Source organism: Camellia sinensis, chromosome 4, assembly GCF_055761805.1.
Source record: "Camellia sinensis isolate YWXY chromosome 4, ASM5576180v1, whole genome shotgun sequence".
Taxonomy (NCBI): Eukaryota; Viridiplantae; Streptophyta; class Magnoliopsida; order Ericales; family Theaceae; genus Camellia; species Camellia sinensis.
This window is the reverse complement of record NC_138964.1, coordinates 224,340,229-224,362,065: the sequence shown is the minus strand read 5'-3', so window position 1 is coordinate 224,362,065 and position 21,837 is coordinate 224,340,229. Positions and strand designations below refer to the sequence as shown.

The window sequence follows — 21,837 nt, the reverse complement described above, 5'->3', positions numbered from 1 at the left end:
GGGGGTCCATGAGACTCGGCAATATTTTTTGCGGCAGGACGTCCTCTGGGACTACCCCTGACCCTTTGGGATGATTGGGGATCATTGGTTAGGTGTGGCTAAGAAGAAGGGTTCGCCGAGGGAGTGATCTCCTCTTCGGGGTTTTCTCATCCTCGGAGAAGTCACCTCCTCGGAGAGGTCACCTCCTCGGACAAGGTGGTTAGAGAGAATATCCCCCATGTGCCTTGCACATGGGCTCCATCCTACATCATGAGGTGCCTATAAATAGCACCCACCCATAGCTTTACAAGGGATGGATTTTGGAGATCTTTAACTCTTGGGAAAGAACTAATTTCCCTTCTCCATTATCAACCTTTGAGAGTGAAAGTGGGAGATCCATGGGAAAGCCTTGCCATTATTCTATTCTCTAGCCATTTTGCCTTCTTCTTCACCCAATCTCTTATCTCCATCATCTCCTTTGTTGTCGTGTTCCTAAGTTGAGATTATTGAAGAATCTAAGCCTCTCATCATATTCTAGAGAATTCGAAATTGTTCTTCAAGGATCTTCGAAGATCTTCGAATTTTCCAACTCCTTTCTTGAACCCTTTCCTACATTTTGGCGACTCTGCTGGGGAGGCGGATTGGTTAATGGTCTCAACGAGATCTGGAATCCACACAACTCCAACAAGAATGGCGGGAGAAGATGAAGTTCACCAACAAGGATCCTCTAATGGTGGTGATGACAGAACCATGACTCCAGATCAACCACTTTTGCTTGATGCCATTCAAGGACTTCAGAATACTCAGCAAGAGATTCTTACCACTCTTCAGAATCTCACTCACACCATGTTGGTGATGAGTTCTAACTTTGCACCGGCGCCAAACGGGAATCAAACTGGTGGTGGAGTTATTCTCGCCGGAGCGCAAAATCAAATCCAAGGAGAAGTAGGCCCCAATCAGCCTATGGCTCATGGCAACACGGCCACAGTAACACATGCTCAAACCACAGTAGGCGGCGGCAGTTTGCCCATGCCCGGGCTCCATGGCGTGCCAAGCCAAGATCCAATGGTGACTAGGGGAGTTTCTAGTGTAATGAATGGTGCTCCGGCGACTGTTGGTGTCCAGGAAAACATAAGGAGCGTGATGGCGCAAAAGGGAGCTCTGCCCGTACCTAATCTTGTCACGCCACCAGTAAATGTTACCCAAGCACCAAGCGGGCCTCCTTTGGTGCCGACAACAAATCTGCAAGCACAACCCGGTATAGCGGCGCCGTGCGGTGGACTCTATGGGCCTCAATTCAATATCCCATCACCAACTGGCTTGTCTATAGGCGCTGATGGCCAGTATCGTCAAATGTCCTCACCAATGATGAATTCGCAGCACCAGAATGGCCAAGACGCCCCTAGCTCAGTCTTCGGGTACATAAGCCAAGTCCCGGGAATACAACCATCAAACTCTCTCCTTCAACAGTTTCTCACTCTCGCCGATGTGCAGGCCATGTTCGATCTCGAACGGGGCAAGAGGACCTTACCCTCTTTGCCTGATCCAGACGTCAAGCCGCCTTACCCCATTGAGATGCTAAGCTATCCATACCCTGAGGGGTATACAGTGCCGAAGTTCATCAAGTTCGACGGCAAACAAGGAAATGCCCGAGAACATGTTGTGCGATTCATCGAGACTCTAGGTATTCATGGTTCAAACCACGTCCTCCGACTGAGAGAATTCTCTAAGTCCCTCACCGACCGAGCATATAGTTGGTATGTTAATTTGGTCCCAAACTCTGTCCGAAGTTGGGAGGAAATGGTTAACAAATTCCACTCCAAGTTCTTTCAAGTGGCGGAGAAGGTGACCACACTTACATTGTGTAAAGAGAAGCAACAAGAAAGTGAAGACATCCTTGACTACGTCAAAAGGTTTCAGGACAAGGCCGTGGATTGTCATGAAGCTGTTGAGGAGAGTTATCTGGTTCAAATTTGTCTAGAAGGGGCATTGAGCAGGTACAAAATGTTTCTAGTTAACCACAAGCTACCCACCTTCTCGGCATTAATAGAAGCAGCTCGGAACATTAGCATTCCTCAGGCTCAGGAGTCCGGATTTAAAGCCAGTTACAAGACTAGTTTCAAGTCATCTCGTGGACCTATCGTTGCTGCTGCCTCTGCCCCGGATACCCGAAATTCACAAGGAGGAGGTCATAGAGGCCAGAAAAGAAAGCAATATAATGGTGAAAAGGGGAATGTTTCTTATCCATGTGGAATCGAGGAAGTGAAAGCTCTAGTTAAGGAATGGGTGGCTGACGGAGAGCTAAAATTGCCTTATGTTGAAGAAATGCCATCAAAAAAGGACCGTGAGAGCCCTGAATTTTGTGTCTACCATCGTACATTGAAACATCCGACAGAGAAGTGTTGGACTCTCAGGAAAATCTTCAGAGATAAAGTCGAGGCAGACGAATTGAGGTTCAAAAAGCGAGGGACTCAAGACATCCGAGAACAACCGTATCCTCAACACCGAGACAAGGGCAAGAATGTTGCTATGATAGCTTATGAAGGCCCAATGATCGAGGCTATCGCTAATCTCGATGACGATGACTGTTATCTGGACGACATCCTCGAGCCAGAGGGTGAGCAAGTTTACTATGGAAGTGCTCTCGATCCAGAGGGCAGAACATTTATGACTCATGGCGAAGATCCCTTTGATCCAGAAGGAGGAGAAGAATACTATGGAAGAGGAGGACACCATGTTTATGTGGCATCTTATTTTGAGGAGACCGAGGAGATGGTTAACTACGAGCCTCCAAGAGTGGAAAAAGATCCGGATCACTATGCCAAAACCCTGCAAGACTGTGTAAAGTTCAAGCAGTTCTTTGACCAGCTTGGACTTTCCAGGGAGGCAAGAACAGAAATCACCAAGTCTATCATTAATATAGCCGAGGCACACCATGAGGAATGCATGTCGACTGAGGGGTCTATCCCGAGGAAGGCAAAAGAGCAATCTAGTGCCATTACTTTCTCCGAGGCTGATCGAAAGTATCCTTTTTCTCACAATCGCCCGCTTTATGTGACTGTTTTTATTAACGGGGTTGAGTTCAAAAGGGCCTTTCTAGATAGTGGAGCCTCTATCAACATTATGACTCGCGCTACTCTAGAAAAAGCTGAAATCTCTGAAGAACGCATTGTGAAGCAGCCGATAGTCATCACTGGCTTCGGTGGAGAAAGAAGAGTTACTATTGGATGCGTAACAGTTGATTTAGCCGTTGGAGAGATTCGCTCGGCCACCAAGTTCCATATTATCGATTCTGAGGCAAATTATCACATCATTCTAGGGAGGACCTGGATGCATAGATATGGGGCTGTACCATCAAGTTATCATCAGTGTGTTAAGGCTAAATGGGGAAAGAAGACGGTGACAATTCAGGCTACAGAAAGGCCGTTCGAGATCCATGAAGCTCATTATTCTGATGCCATCTACTTCACCGAGCTGGCTGTCAAAGAAGTTCCCACCACCTCTAAGCCTCGAGGGGTCAAAATTCCTCGTTGGGAGGATATCAAAGATGACAAGGAGCCGATGACAGAATCAAGTAAGCGGGCGATGTCTAGACCAGAAAGTCCGCCTATTCCTCGGAAGGTGATGAAAGTTCGAGAAGGAGGCAAGATGGTGTATTATTTATGAAGGTGCGGGGAGTCGGTTTCTTCAGTCACCGACTCCGAGTCAAAAGAAGAGCCTCCTGACAATGATATAGTAATAAAGCCTGAAGTGGCTCCAGAATGTATGCAAGATGGGCCGAAGCCTCAGCCTGAACAACTTATCGAAATAGATCTGAGTGATGGACAAGATGCACCGAGGCCGGTATTCGTAAGTTCGAGCCTTAGCCCAGAAAAGCGGGAACAGTTGTTAAAGTTGATAAGCCGATACTCAGATGTGTTTGCTTGGTCATATAAGGAAATGCCCGGACTAGATCCTGACCTAGTCTCCCACTATCTTGATGTGTTCCCAAACTCCAAGCCAATTAAGCAAGCTGCTCGAAAATATCATCCAGATCTCGAAGAGAAGATTAAGGAGGAAATTGAAAAACTTCAACAGGCTGGTTTCATCCGGCCAATACAGTACCCCACGTGGTTAGCAAACATCGTGCCAGTAAAGAAGAAGAATGGCCAAATCAGAGTATGTGTAGACTTTCGAGATTTGAACAAATCTTGCCCGAAGGATGAATTCCCTCTTCCTCACATCGACACCCTCGTGGATACTACCTCGGGACACCAGATGTTCTCATTCATGGATGGATTCAGTGGATACAATCAGATTAAGATGGCTGAAGAGGACGCAGAAAAGACTGCTTTTAGAACACCTCTCGGAAACTTCTTCTATACAGTCATGCCTTTCGGACTCAAGAATGCCGGTGCAACTTACCAAAGGGCTATGACTGCAATCTTTCATGACATGATCCATCATGAGATGGAAGATTATGTTGATGATCTAGTGGTGAAATCCAAGAAAGAAGAAGACCATCTCCGAGACCTTGAGAAGGTATTCAAGAGGTGCCAGAAATTCAAAATGAGGATGAATCCTCTCAAATGTGCTTTCGGGGTGACGGCCGGGAAGTTCCTCGGGTTTCTTGTACATAGGCATGGTATCGAGGCAGATGAAGACAAGGTCAAATCTATCAGAGCAATGCCTCCCCCGCATTCTCAGAAGGAGTTAAAGAAGTTCCTCGGGAAGGTGTCTTATATTCGGAGGTTTATCCCAGCACTGGCAGAGATCTCTGCGCCTTTCGGCTCTTTGTTAAAAGGAGATGCCAAGTTCGAGTGGAACCAAGAGCACCAAAAGGCCTTTGAGAGAATCAAGGCGGCCTTGACCTCGCCTCAGACCATGATAGCCCCGCAGCCCGGGGTGCCTCTAATGTTGTACCTAACTTCAACCCCCAAGTCCATAGGGGCATTATTGGTCCAAGATGTAGATGGAGTAGAACGCCCGGTGTATTACATCAGTCGGAAGATTCGAGGAGCAGAAGTCCGATATACTCCAGTAGAGAGACATTGTTTAGCTTTGGTATTCACTGCCCAAAAGCTCAGACATTACTTCCTAGCACATCAGATTCAGATTGTTACTAGAAGTGATCCAATCCGATACCTCCTCAGCAAGCCTGCTCTAACCGGGAAGGTGGCAAGATGGTTGTTAGCATTGGGTGAATTCGAGATCACATGTGTAGCCCCCAAGGCGATCAAAAGCCAAGCCTTAGCTGATCTCCTTGCCCAATTTCCAAGTGGTGACTATGAACCAGTGAATGAAGAATTAAGAGGAGAGGTGCACGCAGCTATGGCTTCCGAGGAAAGCTTCTGGACATTGAGCTTTGACGGAGCAGCAGCCGGAGGGAAGGGAGGAACCGGGATAGTCCTTACAAGCAAAAGTGGGGAAAAGTTATATTTGTCTTATAAACTGGATTTCCATTGTTCGAATAACGAAGCCGAGTATGAGGCTCTTATTTTAGGCTTGATAGCAGCTGAGAAGCACAGTATCAAGAAGATTCGGATCCGGGGGGACTCAAAGCTGATAGTGAAGCAAGTTTCAGGACAGTTCGTCTTAAAGGAGCCTGCCTTGGCCACATATCGAACAACAGTCCAAAGGCTTCTTGACAAATTTCAGAAGGTCGAAATAGAGCATGTGCCTCGCTCCGACAACAAGTTTTCAGATGCCCTCGCAACATTAGGGGCAAGAGTTGACATTCCAGAGGAAGAGGCAACAATTGTTATCAAGAAGAGAACAGAACCTTCAATAATACCCGAAGACAAAGGCCTTCCGGAGGACTGGAGAGGAAAAGTCCTCGAGCAACTCAGAAGCAAAGTTGGAAAACTGACTATGGCCAAGCTTGCCCAATTCACAATTATTCAAGGTGAACTTTACTTCCGAGGAGGTACCGGATTCCTAGCCCGGTGTATTGGCCAACAAGAAGCAAGCTTCCGACTACAACAAATCCATGAAAAGTCTTGCGGGGATGGGGATATCAGTCTGTATAGAAGAATCCAAAGACAAGGTTATTATTGGCCCGAGATGGAGAAGGACTCAAATCAATTACAGAGGGAATGCCCCAAGTGTCAGTCATACATCCGGGAGGATGAGAGTTGCTTTGAAATTGATACCCCTGACTGGAGGCAAGTCTACATTGACTATCTCAAAGAGGGAACACTACCTGAGAGCCCGAGGGACATTGCACACCTCAAGAGGAGAGCGAGGCGGTACTTTCTTGATCAGGACAAGTTGTATAGAAGAAGTATTGAGGGCACTCCCCTGAGATGTCTCTCCAAGGAGGAGTCAGATCTAGTCCTCGGAAGAGCCCACGAGATTGAACATCAAGGAGGGGCTCGGCTGTTCGAGCAACTTATACACCTTGGGTATTACTGGCCGACCATGGAGTCAGATGCATCCCATCACGTGAAGAGGTGCCAGACTTGTCAGAAACACGGAAATTTGATCCATGCTCCAGCTGTAGACCTGTATAGTATCCGAACGCCATGGCCGTTCCATACCTGGGCTTTTGATCTGATAGGGCCCATCTCCACATCTTCTAAGGGGTACAAGTGGATTCTCGCAGCCACAGAATTGAGTACAAAGTGGGTCGAAGCAATTCCTCTGAAGAACGCTACGGGGCCTGCAGTTGCGAACTTCATCAAGGAGAATATCATTTGCCGATTTGGAGTACCAAACACCATCCTCTCGGATAACGGCACTCCCTTCATAAACAAATATGTGAAAAGCCTCCTAGAGACTTACCAAGTGAAGCATCACAAATCCACACCCTACTATCCAAAAGGGAACGGGCAAGCGGAAGCCACAAACAAGACACTGATAAGGATTCTGAGCAAGATGATGGATGAGTTTGGGGGGACTTGGTCCGAACAGTTGATAGTAGCCCTGTGGGCGTATCGCACTTCGAAGAGAAAGCCAACTCAAGCAGCTTCTTACTCCCTGGTGTATGGGTCCGAGGCAGTGTTACCTATAGAGTTGGAAACGCCATCTGCTCGAATGGCTCTCGCCTCGGGGATGGTATTGGAGCCTCGAACCACCAGATTGGAAGCATTAGAGGAAAAGCATGACAGAGCTGCAAAAGTCATGGAAAGGTATCATGAGTCCATCGCCCGAGCCTATAACCAGACTGTGATACCAAGGAAGTTTGAAGAAGGTGATCTAGTATGGAAGATTGTAGACCCAATCATGCGAGGACAGCCTTTGCCCAAGTTTTCTCCAAAATGGGAAGGGCCCTACAAGGTGGTTCGGGCGAGCTCAAGCGGGTACTACAAACTTGTAAGGGTTGAAGACGGCTTCCGAACTGGCCCGCTCAATGCAAAGTTTATCAAGCATTACTACCCATAGTTGGACTCATCTATGTTGAAATTCATTTTCACTTTCTTACTTTGTCTAAAAGTTGTATTTCCCTTACGTTATGAAAAAGCTGGTTTTCTCTATGGTGCATGTTTTATCCCATCACTTACAGTGAATCTATTATACTTTCGTCAAGAAAGTTGAAGAACTAATGAGAATATTTCAGCTTTTATATGTGCATATGATTGTTCTTTCCATTGTATCATTCGAAATAAATATTTTATCAAGTAGAATGAGAAAACAATGCGAAAATATCCAAACAACAAAAATTTTGTCATTTCATTGCATTGTCCTAGATAAAACATTTTTATCGAAAGGGGCAAGAAAGTAATGATAAAAAAAAAAACTCAATCTTTCCTAAAGACACCCTCGAAGAAGCTGCCCGTCATATCTACATCTGGAGGACAAACAGTAGAGTGTGCCTCTAAAGTCTCCAAGGCCCGAGCATAACCCGACTCAAGTTCGGGAAGAGTTGCCTTTATCTCATCTATAGAGGTGCGATAAGAGGCAAGCACAGACATAAGTTCCAGCTGATGACTGGCGTTCGAAGCTATATCCAGGCGCTTCCGAAGCCATGATAAGTCCACTTGGTGACGCTCCATGTCAGAGATCCCTTGATACGCCGTCTCGACTACTTTCCCATTAAGGTCACACAACCGTTGCCTGTCCAAGCTATATAAGATAGTAGCAAAAGACTCGAGAAGAACAGTCTGAATGAGTGGACACTGGCAAGCAAATGAAGCAAAGGTCTCCGGGTAACTTGAATGCACAAGCTGTAGAACTGAAGCAAACTCAGGAGCTACCCAATAATGGAGAAATGATACTTTGCCAGAAGCTGAAGGAGGAATTGGGGCCGGAAAGCTGCTAGTCTCAGGAATCTCCCCAATGTCTATCGGGTTAGAAGAACCACCCGGAGGGGTAACTCCCGGCAGAGGTCCCGAGCCTGAGAATGCCGAACGATAAGGGGAAAGACCAAAAGCATCACTATCAATGTGGAAATCACTAAGATTCAGATCCAAAATATTCGAAGGCACTGGCGATGAAGAACCTCTGGCAGTTGTCTCAAAGGCAGGTGTCCCCCCTTGAGAAGGAGAACCGTGAGGAGTTACAAAGAGAGTCGGAGAAGAGCCCGAGGCAGGTGAAGGCAGGACCCCGGTAGCAGCTAACACTGGAGCAGAGTCCGAGGCAGGTGAAGGCAGGACCCCGGTAGCAGCTAACACTGGAGCAGAGTCTGAGGTAGGTGAAGGCAAGACCCCGTTAGCAGCTAACACTGAAGAAAAGATAAGAAGGCCTTATTAGAGGTAGGGAACAGGAAAGTCATTTAAGTAAAGATTTCTCATAGATATAAGTAAATGACAAACTTCAGAAAGAAAGATTACCAGAGGGAGAATCAATATGCAAAGCAGGGGCAACTGAAGGACTCCTAGCATCAACAAAGTCACTTGGTCGTGTAGAGACCACCTGATCGATTTCAATGTCTGATGAAGCCTGAACAGTAGCAGTCATCCCTGAAGAAGGAAGGAGGGCCGGAGGATGAGAATCACCATAAGTGCCAGAGCGAGTCTCAGAGATCTCTAGCACATCCACCTCCACACCATTCCCAGAGGCGCACCTCATCTCTACATCGCCTCTAGAAGCATGGCCCGCGACATCAATTTCTGTGGCATCAGTCCCTCCAGCAATCTCAACATCAGAACGGTGAGCCCCAATAAACTCGTCACCAAGGTAGTGCTCCTCCTCAGCTACGGTAGGGCGATGACGACGTGTGCGTGGAATAAGGTCACAAAAATGATCGGAGGACTCAGCCTCATCATCATCGTCATCTATAACTGCTATACGAGAGGTGCACATCTTCACAAGTCTTGCAGACAAAGGGAGGGTGTCGTCCAAGTCTGAGTCCGGTCTGGGGGAGGCAGCATGGCCAGGAGCCACGGTACCGAGAACGTCAACAACCGCAGGATCCTACACAACATGGGCAAATAAAAGTTTTCATTTTAGAAGGTATAGTCGCAAGAAGGAAAGTAGCTTCAAATCAAGAATTTCGGGTACCTCATGAAGCCTTTTGGAAAGGCGAGGAGCGGAAGGACTGGCATCAGAAGTCCTCTTGTGAGCCATCTTCTTAAGGCGGGTCGTCCGAGGACCAGAGGCCTTATTCAAAGGGACTGGCTCTGGAGAAGTAATTGCCAAGCTAGAAGCAGATGCCCGAGCAGAAGGGTCAGTTGGAGCAGATGAAGTGAAGAAACCCTCGTACATGTGGTCAGATTTTCGGCTCTCGGGTAGCCGAAGAGAAGAATCCTTCTTATAAATCGGTGGAGGCAAACATACGGTCGGTCTGCTCTGGACAAATGCAATAAACGCATCGATATTCTTCTGCCAATACCGCCTGAAAGAGGGGGTGAAACCCCCTACTCGGCTCAAGCCTGGCATCGTCAAAGAGCCGGATATGGGAAGCACGGTGTGTATAAGCCGGCGACTGAAGCGCCCGTAGCTCTCTGAAAATGATAATAAATGAGGTGCTGGCCCCGGGGCACATTGATCAAACCCGAATTGACATGCTACACGGTCAGGCCTATAAACGGCACTATCAACGCCTTCCTCATGCCACACCGGTAATGAACTCGGACGGATCATAATCAGCATATCAACAAAGGGTGCAGGGATGTTCTTCGGCAAAGGAAAGGACACCGAGCGGGAGGAACCATGATAGATAAGCGGTGTGGCCACACCTACAGGTGGGCATACATACGGCCGTGCCACAAAGCGTCGGGGATCATCCACTAGAGTATTCAAGGATAAGGTGGAAATAGTACGTGACCAACGTGTAATCAACGGCTGGCAAGACTTCGCTTTCTCAAATGTCCGAGACCCATCAGTATCGAGCACGGGGATGCCATCTTTATCCACTATCTCCCGAAGAACTTCCGCCTCAAATACAGTCGGAGCAGGGGCAAATTTTGGGAACCTCTCGAAGAAGAAACATAGCAGGAACTGGCTGTGAATAAAGGAGACAGGCTCATATCGACCCACGGAGCGAACCATATCTCGATGTAGCAGATCCAGCCGATAATAGAGATTCCCAAGAAATAGGGGAGCCAAAGGGATCCGATCTCCTCTGAAGAGCCTGACTGCCAAGGGGAAGACGAAAGGATTGAGGGAATCCGGAGGTGTGCTCGGAAGAATGAAGAATGAAAGGAAGCAAGCCAGAAATCCCAAGAAATAGAGCCTGGAGCCATACATCGGACCGGCTTCATACTCCCGAGAGTCAGGATCAGCATCTCTGGCCAAGGGCTGAAGATCCTTGAAGAAGTGACGGATCCATGCAGTATAGGAGGCACGGTCCGTCCTTACTCGACTAGTCCTCCTCGCTGAACCATCAAAAACAGAACTCCACCGACCACAAGTTTGAAGATTTAGCTTCAGAGATTGGATCAAAGAATCATCTTCGGGGGGTGTCTGCTCAGGGTCGAAGGCATCAGGGCCGGTCACTTCCAGACGCAGCAACATGAACACATCCTCAAGGGTGGGCCCCATCTCGTGCTGGCCAAGTATAAAGGTGTGTGTCTCGGTGCTCCATCGAAGAGCCATGGCTTCCAGGCTAGCATTGTTGCGACGGATGGATAGAGATCTAGATATTTTCACCGGGATCAATAGCCGGGCCTCCTGAAGTCGTTGACAGAGGCTCCTGTCCGAGAGGACATCATCGACCCACTCTTGCCAACCGAAAGGAGGGTTTGAGAAGGCCTTGAACTGAGGATAACAGTATGGAAAGTCCCCCTGCTCAATTCGAAAGCGTAGCACCGAGGAAGGAGAAATGAGGGCCTCATGTCCAGAGTCAGTGTCCTCAGTGAGACATAATGGAGCCGCCTTCGGAGATAGAAGAGAAGTGGTGGAGGTAGCCGCCCGCCAGAAGGGGTCCTTCCGACCAAAATAAGGAGATTTCCTCCACTCAGATGCCGGAGGTACATCCCTCTCTTTCATGAGAGCCGGTTCCGATGACCCCGGGACAGCGGGTTTCTTTCGAGAAGACATATGGCTGAAATAACAGGTATAAATAGTAAGGAGTTGACCGTATTAAAATTCAGAATATTGGAATTAAAGCAACACATTCGAATGAAATTTCGGCATCAACTATTCGTTTCTCTGAGAGTCCATGAATTCAACAAATTCTACGAGGAATTTTTTTTACACCAAGAGTCCAGGTTCAACCCCGGAAGTCATCAACAATTCTTTTTCTCGGGTGTTCCTCAAGCTCAACAAATTTTAATACCAATGGGTGCATCATCAACATATAGATTTTCGTCTTCTATCATCAATAAGAGGTGCAATGTCATAGGTCGCTTCATGATGAAGTTCAATCGGGTCAATTTCTTAAAGTCACTATGTTCTATATTAAAGGTCCAATTTATACGGGGCTCAAAATTTGGACAGAGTGAAGTTAAATAGTAAATTTCAGGCCCGAGATCCGAAGTATATTACATTGCTTATCAGTAGCAAGATTCAATGGATCATTATGCAAATTACAAGAATGTCCTTTCCAAAGTCCATATTCATAAGTCCAGGGTTTTCTCTCTCCATGTCAAAAATGGAGCTCAAATACTAGTCAACAAGTTATATTCGGCCTTTCCTCGGTGATAAAGTTCAACAAATTATGTTCAAGCCAAGCACCTCAATAAGGTTTCAAGTGCTAGTGCATGTTTCCATATGGCCAAAATCACGGTGTTTGAGCTAAAAAAAAATATATATATCATTGGGATTGCCACAAAAATTGAGTCCATATTCAGATTCAGTTTTTATTTATTTATTTTATTTTTATTTTCATCAGATTGCTTGAGCCCTCTACATTGTCACAAAAAAATATATTTATATTCGGAAGAGGGGGTCGAACGTCATACTTACAAATTTGGGCAGTTAGAGAGGTGAAGTCCGAAGCCGATACTGGAAATTTAAGCTGAAATCAGAGAGGCTTTACAGACTGTAATCAACAAGACTGGGCTAGGCTTGGGCAAGACCACACACGTTGCGTTGAGAGGGCGAACGTGCGTGGTCAACGTCGGATAAGCTGAAGCCGGAAGCAGCGATGTGGAGCTAGGTTGGGTAAGACCACACACGTTGCGTTGAGAGGGCGAACGTGCGTGGTCGACGTCGGATAAGCTGAAGCCGGAAGCAGCGATTGATTGTGCACAAGCCAAGACTAATGTGGGTAATCCGAGCTCTAAACAAAAAAAAAAGAATATATATATGATAATCAGTATATATATATATATATATTTGCCCAAAGTTTGTCAAGCAAAAAAATAAAAATAAAAATAAAAAAAATAAAAAAACTGAACCACCAGCAGATTCAATCTAAAGCAAGCCCCAAGACAGAGTTCACAAATTCAGAGTGTATCAGGGCAAGTTCAACAGTGTATTACCCATCCCAGGCCAAAATTACAAAATTCAATATCAGGGCATTTTACTTCTCTTAGTGACCAAGCATTTAAGAGGGGTTCACTTAAGTCTTATTTTCTTTAGCAATGAGCATCAATCAACAAATCAAGATTCACAATATATCTATGTATATCAGATGTAGAGTTCAAAACAGTGGATTTTAAGTATTCACCCACAAACTTGTGATCTCAAGCTTTACAAATTTCAGCATCAGTGGAATTTAAAATTACAAGCACTAAAGCCCAGTAGAGCTAAATTCATGAGCACAAAATTCCATCAAAGCAAGAAGAGAAAGTGGGTTTGAACAGAGCTTACCTACAGATCTGAGAGGGCAACAGTGGATTTGAAATAATAATGGACAAGAAATAAATTGAGGATAGTGCAAACCAAGATGGAGAACTGTGGCTAGAAGCAGTGGTAAGATCGCAAACGTGAGACGCATACACCCAGGGCCGACGTCGAGCTAAACAGTGCTAGGCAGGCCCACACACACGTCGCGTTGAAAGGGCAACGTGGGTAGTCGGCGTTGGACAGTTGAGGACGAAGACAGCTTTGAGGACGTAGCGGAGTCGGAGTCGGCGTCGGCGTTGATCAACCAAAAACTGAGCTCCAGCGTGTCTAAGTCTTTGAAGAGCCGCTCGTTACACTGAAGAGAAGGTGAGCGATATCTTGGGCCACGATGCCTAAGGCTGTCAGGGCTGCGACAAGTCTATGGCCGGCTCGCGACGTTGAGGTAGGTCGGCGGCGTTGCTTGGAGCTGCGACGACGGCCAGCATGAACAAACAGTGCTGGTCTCTGATATTGCAGAAGCAGAGCTTCGTTGAGGAAGATGGTAGGCTGGGTCTTGTCTCGGTTTGCTTGCAGATAGTGAGCTGAATGGCGCTGGGCAGGACTACGCATGTCGCGTTGAGTGGGCGGTCAAGGCCGGAAGCAAAGCAGCATAGAGAGGCCAGCGGTAGGATGGGTCGGTGACACCGACGGTGCCGGGCGCTTGGAGTTGCAGTAGTGGGCTGTGAGCAAGCATTAACAGTGACATCGCAGTAGAGCTATGCCAGCACTGGCCAATCACGGCTGTGGCGTGGGTCTTCGACAACGACGGGGGAGTTGCACCAACGAGCAATGAGCTAGCGGCGGTGGCCCTGTGGTATTACAGATAGGGAGCTTCTTTGAAGAATATGAAGCTTGGGTTGGTCTTGGTTGAGAGAGACAGTCAGCCGAAATGAGTTTCAAAATAAAAAAAAAAAAGAAAGAGAAAGGCTGAAATGGGTGTGGCGGCTGTGCAAAGTTTGTAAGGATTAGGGTTTTGGCACTTTCCTTAAATAAAAAAAAGAGCATTATCCGTGTGTGCCAAACAAGACTCACTCTGAAAACTGGTATTAACCGTCAATTGTTAACTTTGTATATGCCTTTAATCCTTTCAGTTAATTTTGATATTAATCACAAATAATTCCAATTTTTTTTTTTTCTTATCACAAATAATGTTATACCAACTCATAAAAATTCGAACATAAAATATTACACACGTCACACAATAATAAACAATTGTACAAAGTTTAAATAAACAATTCATTTAAAATCATGTTCCAATTGCCTAAATTTAGTTTTAATTCATCTCAGTAACATCAACCCACAATTCTAAAATATAAATTAGACTTCCCAACCTCTTGAAATTCCATGATGTATATAATACAAATAGATCCAATCTTACTATTAATAACAAAATCAACTTAACTAAATTCTTAACCAAATACTTGATTTATAATCATGGGTGTTCTAAAATGTATCTAAATTGAATAAAATTCTTAAATTACATCACATGCATGGATTAAATAAAAATCTAATCATAAAATCAAAACTTTAGGAGTAATTCCAAATTTCCATAAACTTGACTTTCTTAAAACATTTCCTTCATCTCTTCAAAAAGAACTTGAATGACTCAATTTCATATAAGACAAATAAATTCAAGAAAAATGCTTGGGAGCACTAATTAGTGCTCCCACTAATTAGGTGGCAGTGGGTCCCGCCATTAATGATGTGATGTTTTGGTCTTGGAGTTATGTTTTTTTTTTTTTTTTTTTACTTTTTTAATGCATTAGTGCTATTAGTGGTGATGTTTTTAGTGGGATGAATCATTGTTGTAAATTCAAACCCAAAAGGGTTATTTTCGAATTAACTTCTATAATTTTGAATCTAATTCAATTCTACACCATTTTTCTAATTCCTTTTTAATGTACATGAAATTGAAGTTATATGACCCTTAGGAAAATATTTGCATGCATGACATTAAGATTAAAACTAATTAATTCTTCTATATTCAAAATTAAACCAATGTTTAATTTTCCATAAACTTGATTTTTCTTATAAAATTTCTTCCTTCTTCTCTTCAAAACATGAAATTGTTTACCTTAAGTTCCTCAAAATCCAAAATGCATGTATAAAACATTTACCAAATCCAACCAATTTTTACATCATCAAGCTCAATTTATAATTTGACTTCTTAATTTATATCAGAATTTAATCTCAAACTCATAAACTTTAAAATATGAATTAAATTCTAAAATCTTGAAAACTTACCATGCATGTAATAGAAAACTTCGAATATGTGAAGGATGAAGAGAATCAAACTCAAATATTTAATCTCAACATCAATTTCTTAATAATTACCTTCTAATTTATTTTCCATAAACTTGATTTTTACATGCAAACCCAAATCTTAACAATTCATAATATCTACAAAGTTTTATTTTTAATTCCTTCAAAATTCATGATGTATGTATCAATCTAGTCTAAATTCCTTTCCATAGCTTTCAAATTATAAGATTGAACTTCAACATAACTCAATCCTAGGATGCATGTAACATATAATTTCAAATTCCAACATATTCTTGTTGTAAGAGGGGCTAATTTGAGCCCACTAAATTATTTAGGCCCAATAGCCCAAGATTAGTGGGCCCGAATTTATTGCAAGTCCAAGAATCGGTGGGCCCAGATTTATCGCCATCAAACGGGCTGAATCGCTCTAAGCCTCGAAGGGGTTCGGATCCACGAACTTAGAGACTTAGAGACTTACTCGGGCCCGGACTCGAAAGGGTGTTGAACAAGCCTAGAGATCCGAGGCACTCGGACTCGAAAGGATTCGGACCTACGAATCTAGAGATCCGAAGCACTTGGCTTCGAACGGATTCAGATGCAATCTAGAAGCCGCTCCGTTAATGAGTCCCAGAACACTTGCGGGCTCGGAGCTTTCCGGGATCTACGCACCAGAACCATGGGCGTAATGGAGTTCGAACAAAGGACCCGATCCCGAGGACGGTGAGTGGAGATAAATTCACTCTTCGGTTAAACTAGCCTATACCCGGGTCGAGGTGGCACGACCCCGGGGGGTCCATGAGACTCGGCAATATTTTTTGCGGCAGGACGTCCTCTGGGACTACCCCTGACCCTTTGGGATGATTGGGGATCATTGGTTAGGTGTGGCTAAGAAGAAGGGTTCGCCGAGGGAGTGATCTCCTCTTCGGGGTTTTCTCATCCTCGGAGAAGTCACCTCCTCGGAGAGGTCACCTCCTCGGACAAGGTGGTTAGAGAGAATATCCCCCATGTGCCTTGCACATGGGCTCCATCCTACATCATGAGGTGCCTATAAATAGCACCCACCCATAGCTTTACAAGGGATGGATTTTGGAGATCTTTAACTCTTGGGAAAGAACTAATTTCCCTTCTCCATTATCAACCTTTGAGAGTGAAAGTGGGAGATCCATGGGAGAGCCTTGCCATTATTCTATTCTCTAGCCATTTTGCCTTCTTCTTCACCCAATCTCTTATCTCCATCATCTTCTTTGTTGTCGTGTTCCTAAGTTGAGATTATTGAAGAATCTAAGCCTCTCATCATATTCTAGAGAATTCGAAATTGTTCTTCAAGGATCTTCGAAGATCTTCGAATTTTCCAACTCCTTTCTTGAACCCTTTCCTACACTTGTATATATGTAAGGAATCACCTTCTTCTTAACATGCTCAAGCAAAATACATGTAATGGCCCATAAATCCAACTCTAATACCATAGGATCTTCAAGTTTTGAGAGACAAATCCTTACCTAGAGTCTTCATAGACATTTAATCTTGCATAATTTTGACAAATCCAAGCCAAACTTGAGTTTCTCCTTCATTTTCTTCACTTTTCCCTTGGTTTTCCTTCAAATTTCCAGCAAAGATTTAAGGAGTTGAACTCTCTGGTTCTCTCTTTCTCACCCACGGGTGTATCTCTCTTTCTCACGGTTTTGCACCAGCAGATTAATTACATTGCATGCAAAAACAATGAAGCTCTCTCTCTCTCTCTCTTTGGTTCTCTCTTTTCTCTTTTCTCTTTTCTATCTATTTGAGTCTAACTTTCCAGCACATGTATTACACACACAAAACTTCTTTTGAGGCACCACACTACACATGTGCACTCATCTAAGGCTCCCAACACAACACTCTCAAATTTTTTTTTTTTAAAGCCATTATACTAATTAATTTAATTGAGCAATACCTAGTCTTAATGAATCTTGATTGACACAAAATTAGTTAATTATAACTAATCTTAAATCTCACCTAACTTAATTAGTCTAATTGACTTCTATTAGAGTTTGATTAAATATATTATTATTATTATTATTTATTTTATTTTTTTTATTATAAAAATACGGGTTTTTTTTTTTAGTTTAAAAATATACAAACTATTAAATTCAAAATATTGCGAATAATTACTTAAGAAAATTGAATATATATTATTTTTGTTATATAAAAATACGGAGTTTCACATCTACGATAAATTTTTTTAATCTTTATTTCATTGTTTACAATAGATGTACTTTAGCAATCACATTAAAACCCTTTCTAAGGAAAAAAGAAATATTTAAAATGAGAAAATTAAATATTAAAATCAGCCACAACAACATGAATATAATGTGTTTGGTTTGAATTTTTTGGATTAAGTTTTTTTAAAACTGAGTTTTTTAATTTTCGTGTTTTTTTTTTTTAGTGAATATTTTTAAAATTTTAGACATTTTTTTTTACTTTTTAAAATGCACCTTACTTAGATGTATCTAAAAAGTAAAAAAATTGTAAAAAAATATTTTTAAAAATTAATAAATACATAAAAATACAAAAAAATGTACTGAATTCTTAATTTTTTTTTGTATTTTTTGTATTTAGTGAATTTTTAAAAGATTTTTTTGACATTTTTTTTACTTTCTAGATATATTTATGTTAGGTGTGTTTAAAAAGTAAAAAAATTGCTTAAAATATTAAAAAAATCAATAAAAACAAAAAAACACAGAAAATAAAGAAGTGGAATTTTCTGAAAAATGTTTTTGGAAAAATGAAACCAAGCAAGCTAAGAAATCAGAGCACAACAATTGTCCAAGTTTGGACCCTTCTCTTTCCCCACTAACTCCAATTTTATAAAGATGAAATTGAAACCAAAATCAAAATCCATTAAAATCAAAGCTCATTATAATTATAGGTATTTTGAATTCATCATAGACATATATAAAGCCATCACATTTGCTACTCCAAAAGACTTATTTAGATACCCCTAATTTCTTTAGTTAAACAATTATCAACCAAATGATTGTTTAAAAAAGAAAATAGCATGATTTCATGACAATCCATAGTCTGTCACTATCTTTTCCTATTGATCGCTCGATTCGGTAACTGCAATGATTATCAAACTTTTTTATGGACAATAGGAAACTCTACACAACTTTGCTCATAAATAAATAAATAAATACTATTTGGAATAGTTAAAAGTAAACAAAACACTCATAAAATACATACAGTCAAAAGCAGATGAGATGTCCCATAAGTTTTTCTTTGTTTTTTTCTTAAATAATTATAGAATTTATATAAAGATTAAAAAATTAAAAATAAACAATCTGAGATGCATTTTGATACTAAAAAATAAATAATAAATACCATTAGCAGCCCAAGCGATTTGTCAGTGGAAAGAAGTGGCCACTCAATCCTTTGCAGGCTCTGTCTTCCACATATTATTTTTTGCATTCCTATTGAAAAAAATAATAATATATCAACACAATTTGATTATATAAAATACATAAAGATTGAATATATAAAATACATAATAATATACATAAAGATTGATTATTTTTTGCATTCCTTACTATGTTTCTTCACCATGTCTTCAACCAAAGATGAAGAAATAGTTTATGAATTTCCACACTTCATTCAAGTATACAGAGATGGCAGAGTAGAAATATTAATAGGCACCAAACAGTCCCTCCCTCAACCAATTCCAACACTGGTGTCCAGTCCAAAGACATTGTAATCGATCCAGAAACTAGCTTATCTATAAGGCTCTACATCCCCCAAAATCCCAACCCACATCACAAACTTCATTTTCTTGTCTACTTCCATGGCGGTGGCTTCTGTGTCGAAATCGCCTTCTCTCTCAGCTATATAACCATCTCAATTCACTAACATCCAAAGCCAATGTTGTCGTTGTATTGGTCGATTACAGAAGAGCCTCGGAGCATAAAGAAAATTCTTTTTTTTTCCTTAGTTACTCCACCATTCCAGATCTGGATGGCTGGGTTGTAATGGCAATGGCGAGAGGTGATGGCGAAAGGTGATGAATAGCGACGAACTGAGGATCATCTTCGATGCTCTTTCGTTTCTCGAATCCAAAAGTCGTTTCTCGAATCCAACTTGAATAGTCTACACTCCAAGGGGAGAGAGGACGACTGGGAAAGGTCACCTTTGGAGGAAGAGGGTTGGGGAGGGAAATTGGTGGTCGACATCAGCGATAAGATAAAAGAGAGATGAGTGAGAAGAGAGAGGAGACAGAAGCGTGAGTAGGTTCTGTTTTGAGAGAGAAAGAGGAGCGTGAATGGGGGCTTGGGGTGAGTGGTATGTTTTTCAAACAGATTTGGAAAAAGTTTTGAGGAGAGAGAGAGAAAGTCGAAAGTGTATGGGCGGGAAAAAAAGTAATCTAATCCGTTAATTTTTTGTTTAAAAAGATCTAGACCATTAAAACTAAATGTATCTCTTATACATTTGGACATTTTCAAAAACCTTTCTCCCATATTATATAGATATATATACATTTTTTTAATAAAGTTAGTTATAATTAAATGAGTTGTCGCTACTCCGTTAACTAAAATCCTTGACATTTCTTAATTTCCTATTTGCATCATAAATAAATTTTCTATTGATTATGATTAGGTTTAAACTTTCTAGCACTTATTATTATTATTATGATTATGTAGGAAAATTTCAGAAATTAAGTCAAGTTTTGAAAATTCAAAGGATGAAGGACAAGTGACAGTATAAGAAGGAGAAAGTTATATAGGCGATTAGATGATGGTTAATAGACATTTTTTTCCCTACATTTCTTTGTATAAATTACCATTGATAGCTCTATTGTAAAGATCACCAACAAATCAATACATGACTTGATTTCCGCTTATTTGTCTATTCTATGAATAGATCTAATCTACATAGGAGTAGTTCAAACTTAGATAGGAGTAGTTTTAATGACTATTTGATTGTTCATTCAATCACAAATATCAACTTTTCTCTCTCTCTCTCTCTCTCTCTCTCTCTCTTCTTGTATTGCTATTATTTTTTCTCTAAGGAAGTTCTTAAACTTTCAAGGCATAGAATATCAACACAATTACTTGATCATTGTATTGCATGGTGAAATTTTAGTTAAGGCTCTATCGATCTAAGTCTAACACAATTACTTGATCATTGTATTGTATGGTGAAATTTAATTAAAGCTTTATCGATCTAAACCTAACAAAAATTTGATTAGCACTTTTCCTATAAGATTTCTATTTCTAATTGAATGATAATTTTATAAGTGATATATTTCTCATAAATTTTATAGTAATCTAAACGTAATAGTGAATATTACAATAAAATAATTATTTCATTCAATTTCATTTCAATAAATCAAACATAACGTAAGAGTTAGGAAGATAGAGCTACATTTAGATGGTAAATACAATTTAATGTAACGTTTTTGGAAGAAAAAATAAATGAATGCTATATTTATTATTTTTTTACCACATTTTATTTATCATTTATCATCACAGCATTAATAACATAAATGAGTAATAAGATATATTAAATTGATACAATAATTAAAATAAAATATGATTGAAAAAACAATAACGGGCATAGTAAATAAAAAACATACAAATTTATAGCATAGTAACGGGCATTGAAGACCAATAAAAAGTTGGAGAGTGGCCCCATTTATTTTTCAAAAACTTTCCCAAAATATGTCTGAGGAATATGCTAATAATATGCTACCCACTCTCCGCTGGGATTCTCCGTTTTGTGTGTTGTCTTTCATAAGTGCCACACGGATTTACGGATGTGCCCCCCAACTTGCATCAATTCTCATTCTCTATTCCTTTTGGTTACCCGAAAACACTAGTAAACTTTTTTTGGGATAAATTATCCATAAGTCCTTTTTGAAATGAGGAGTTATGGAACGGTCCTTTGGGTTGGATTTAATTCTCACGAAGTTTTGATTGAAAATAATTTAGCGCATTTTATATTTTTACTCCTTACATTCAGTTGAGTATTTTACCCTAAACCCAAACACATCTATCACTCTTTTTTTTTCTCTCTCTCTCTCTCAAACTCTCTCTCTCATATTTTTGTCACTGACACACCATCTCATCCTCCTTCTCCATGACCATGTATGTCACTCAGGTCAACCAACATCTTCATATATCATTGTCAACAACACTCATCTCAACCAATGTCGTCGTTCTTCTCCTCATTCGCCTAATACCACCGTCATTCTCCCTCGTTGCCATCACCGCCGCTCCTCTCCCATCATTCATTTGCTAACTTCAACACCGCAATCCTCAATTATCGATCTACTGTCTTTGACATCATCGTTGCCACCATTTTCCTCCATCACCGATCTACCATCTTCGACATCGTCATTGCCACAATCTTCTTCCATCACTCGTTTAGGATGCAAAGTATCCAATCAGTGCATTAAAATGTGTTGTTAATATTCTATAGACGTGTAACTGATCT

The 21,837-nt window shown here is 41.7% G+C and overlaps 1 protein-coding gene across 1 annotated transcript; it reads right to left on the bottom strand.

Moving 5' to 3' along the window:
• Positions 1-7,517: 7,517 nt before the first annotated feature.
• On the bottom strand, positions 7,518-21,760 carry LOC145824467 (uncharacterized). The gene is made up of 3 exons (XM_082924137.1): positions 21,644-21,760; positions 8,730-9,312; positions 7,518-8,620 (listed from the first exon to the last, which is right to left on the bottom strand). Exons 1-3 carry the CDS (start codon positions 21,758-21,760, stop codon positions 7,698-7,700), a joined length of 1,623 nt encoding a protein of 540 aa, XP_082780263.1. The 3' UTR covers positions 7,518-7,697.
• Between the last annotated feature and the right edge of the window lie 77 nt (positions 21,761-21,837).

Coding starts and splice junctions, on each gene's coding strand:
- LOC145824467 (XM_082924137.1), bottom strand. CDS start 21,760: ATGGAAGAAGATTGTGGCAATGACGATGTCGAAGATGGTAGATCGGTG. Junction 9,313..21,643: donor TTGAGGATTGCGGTGTTGAA/GTTAGCAAATGA, acceptor CATGTTGTGTAG/GATCCTGCGGTTGTTGACGT. Junction 8,621..8,729: donor GCATATTGATTCTCCCTCTG/GTAATCTTTCTT, acceptor TCTTTTCTTCAG/TGTTAGCTGCTAACGGGGTC.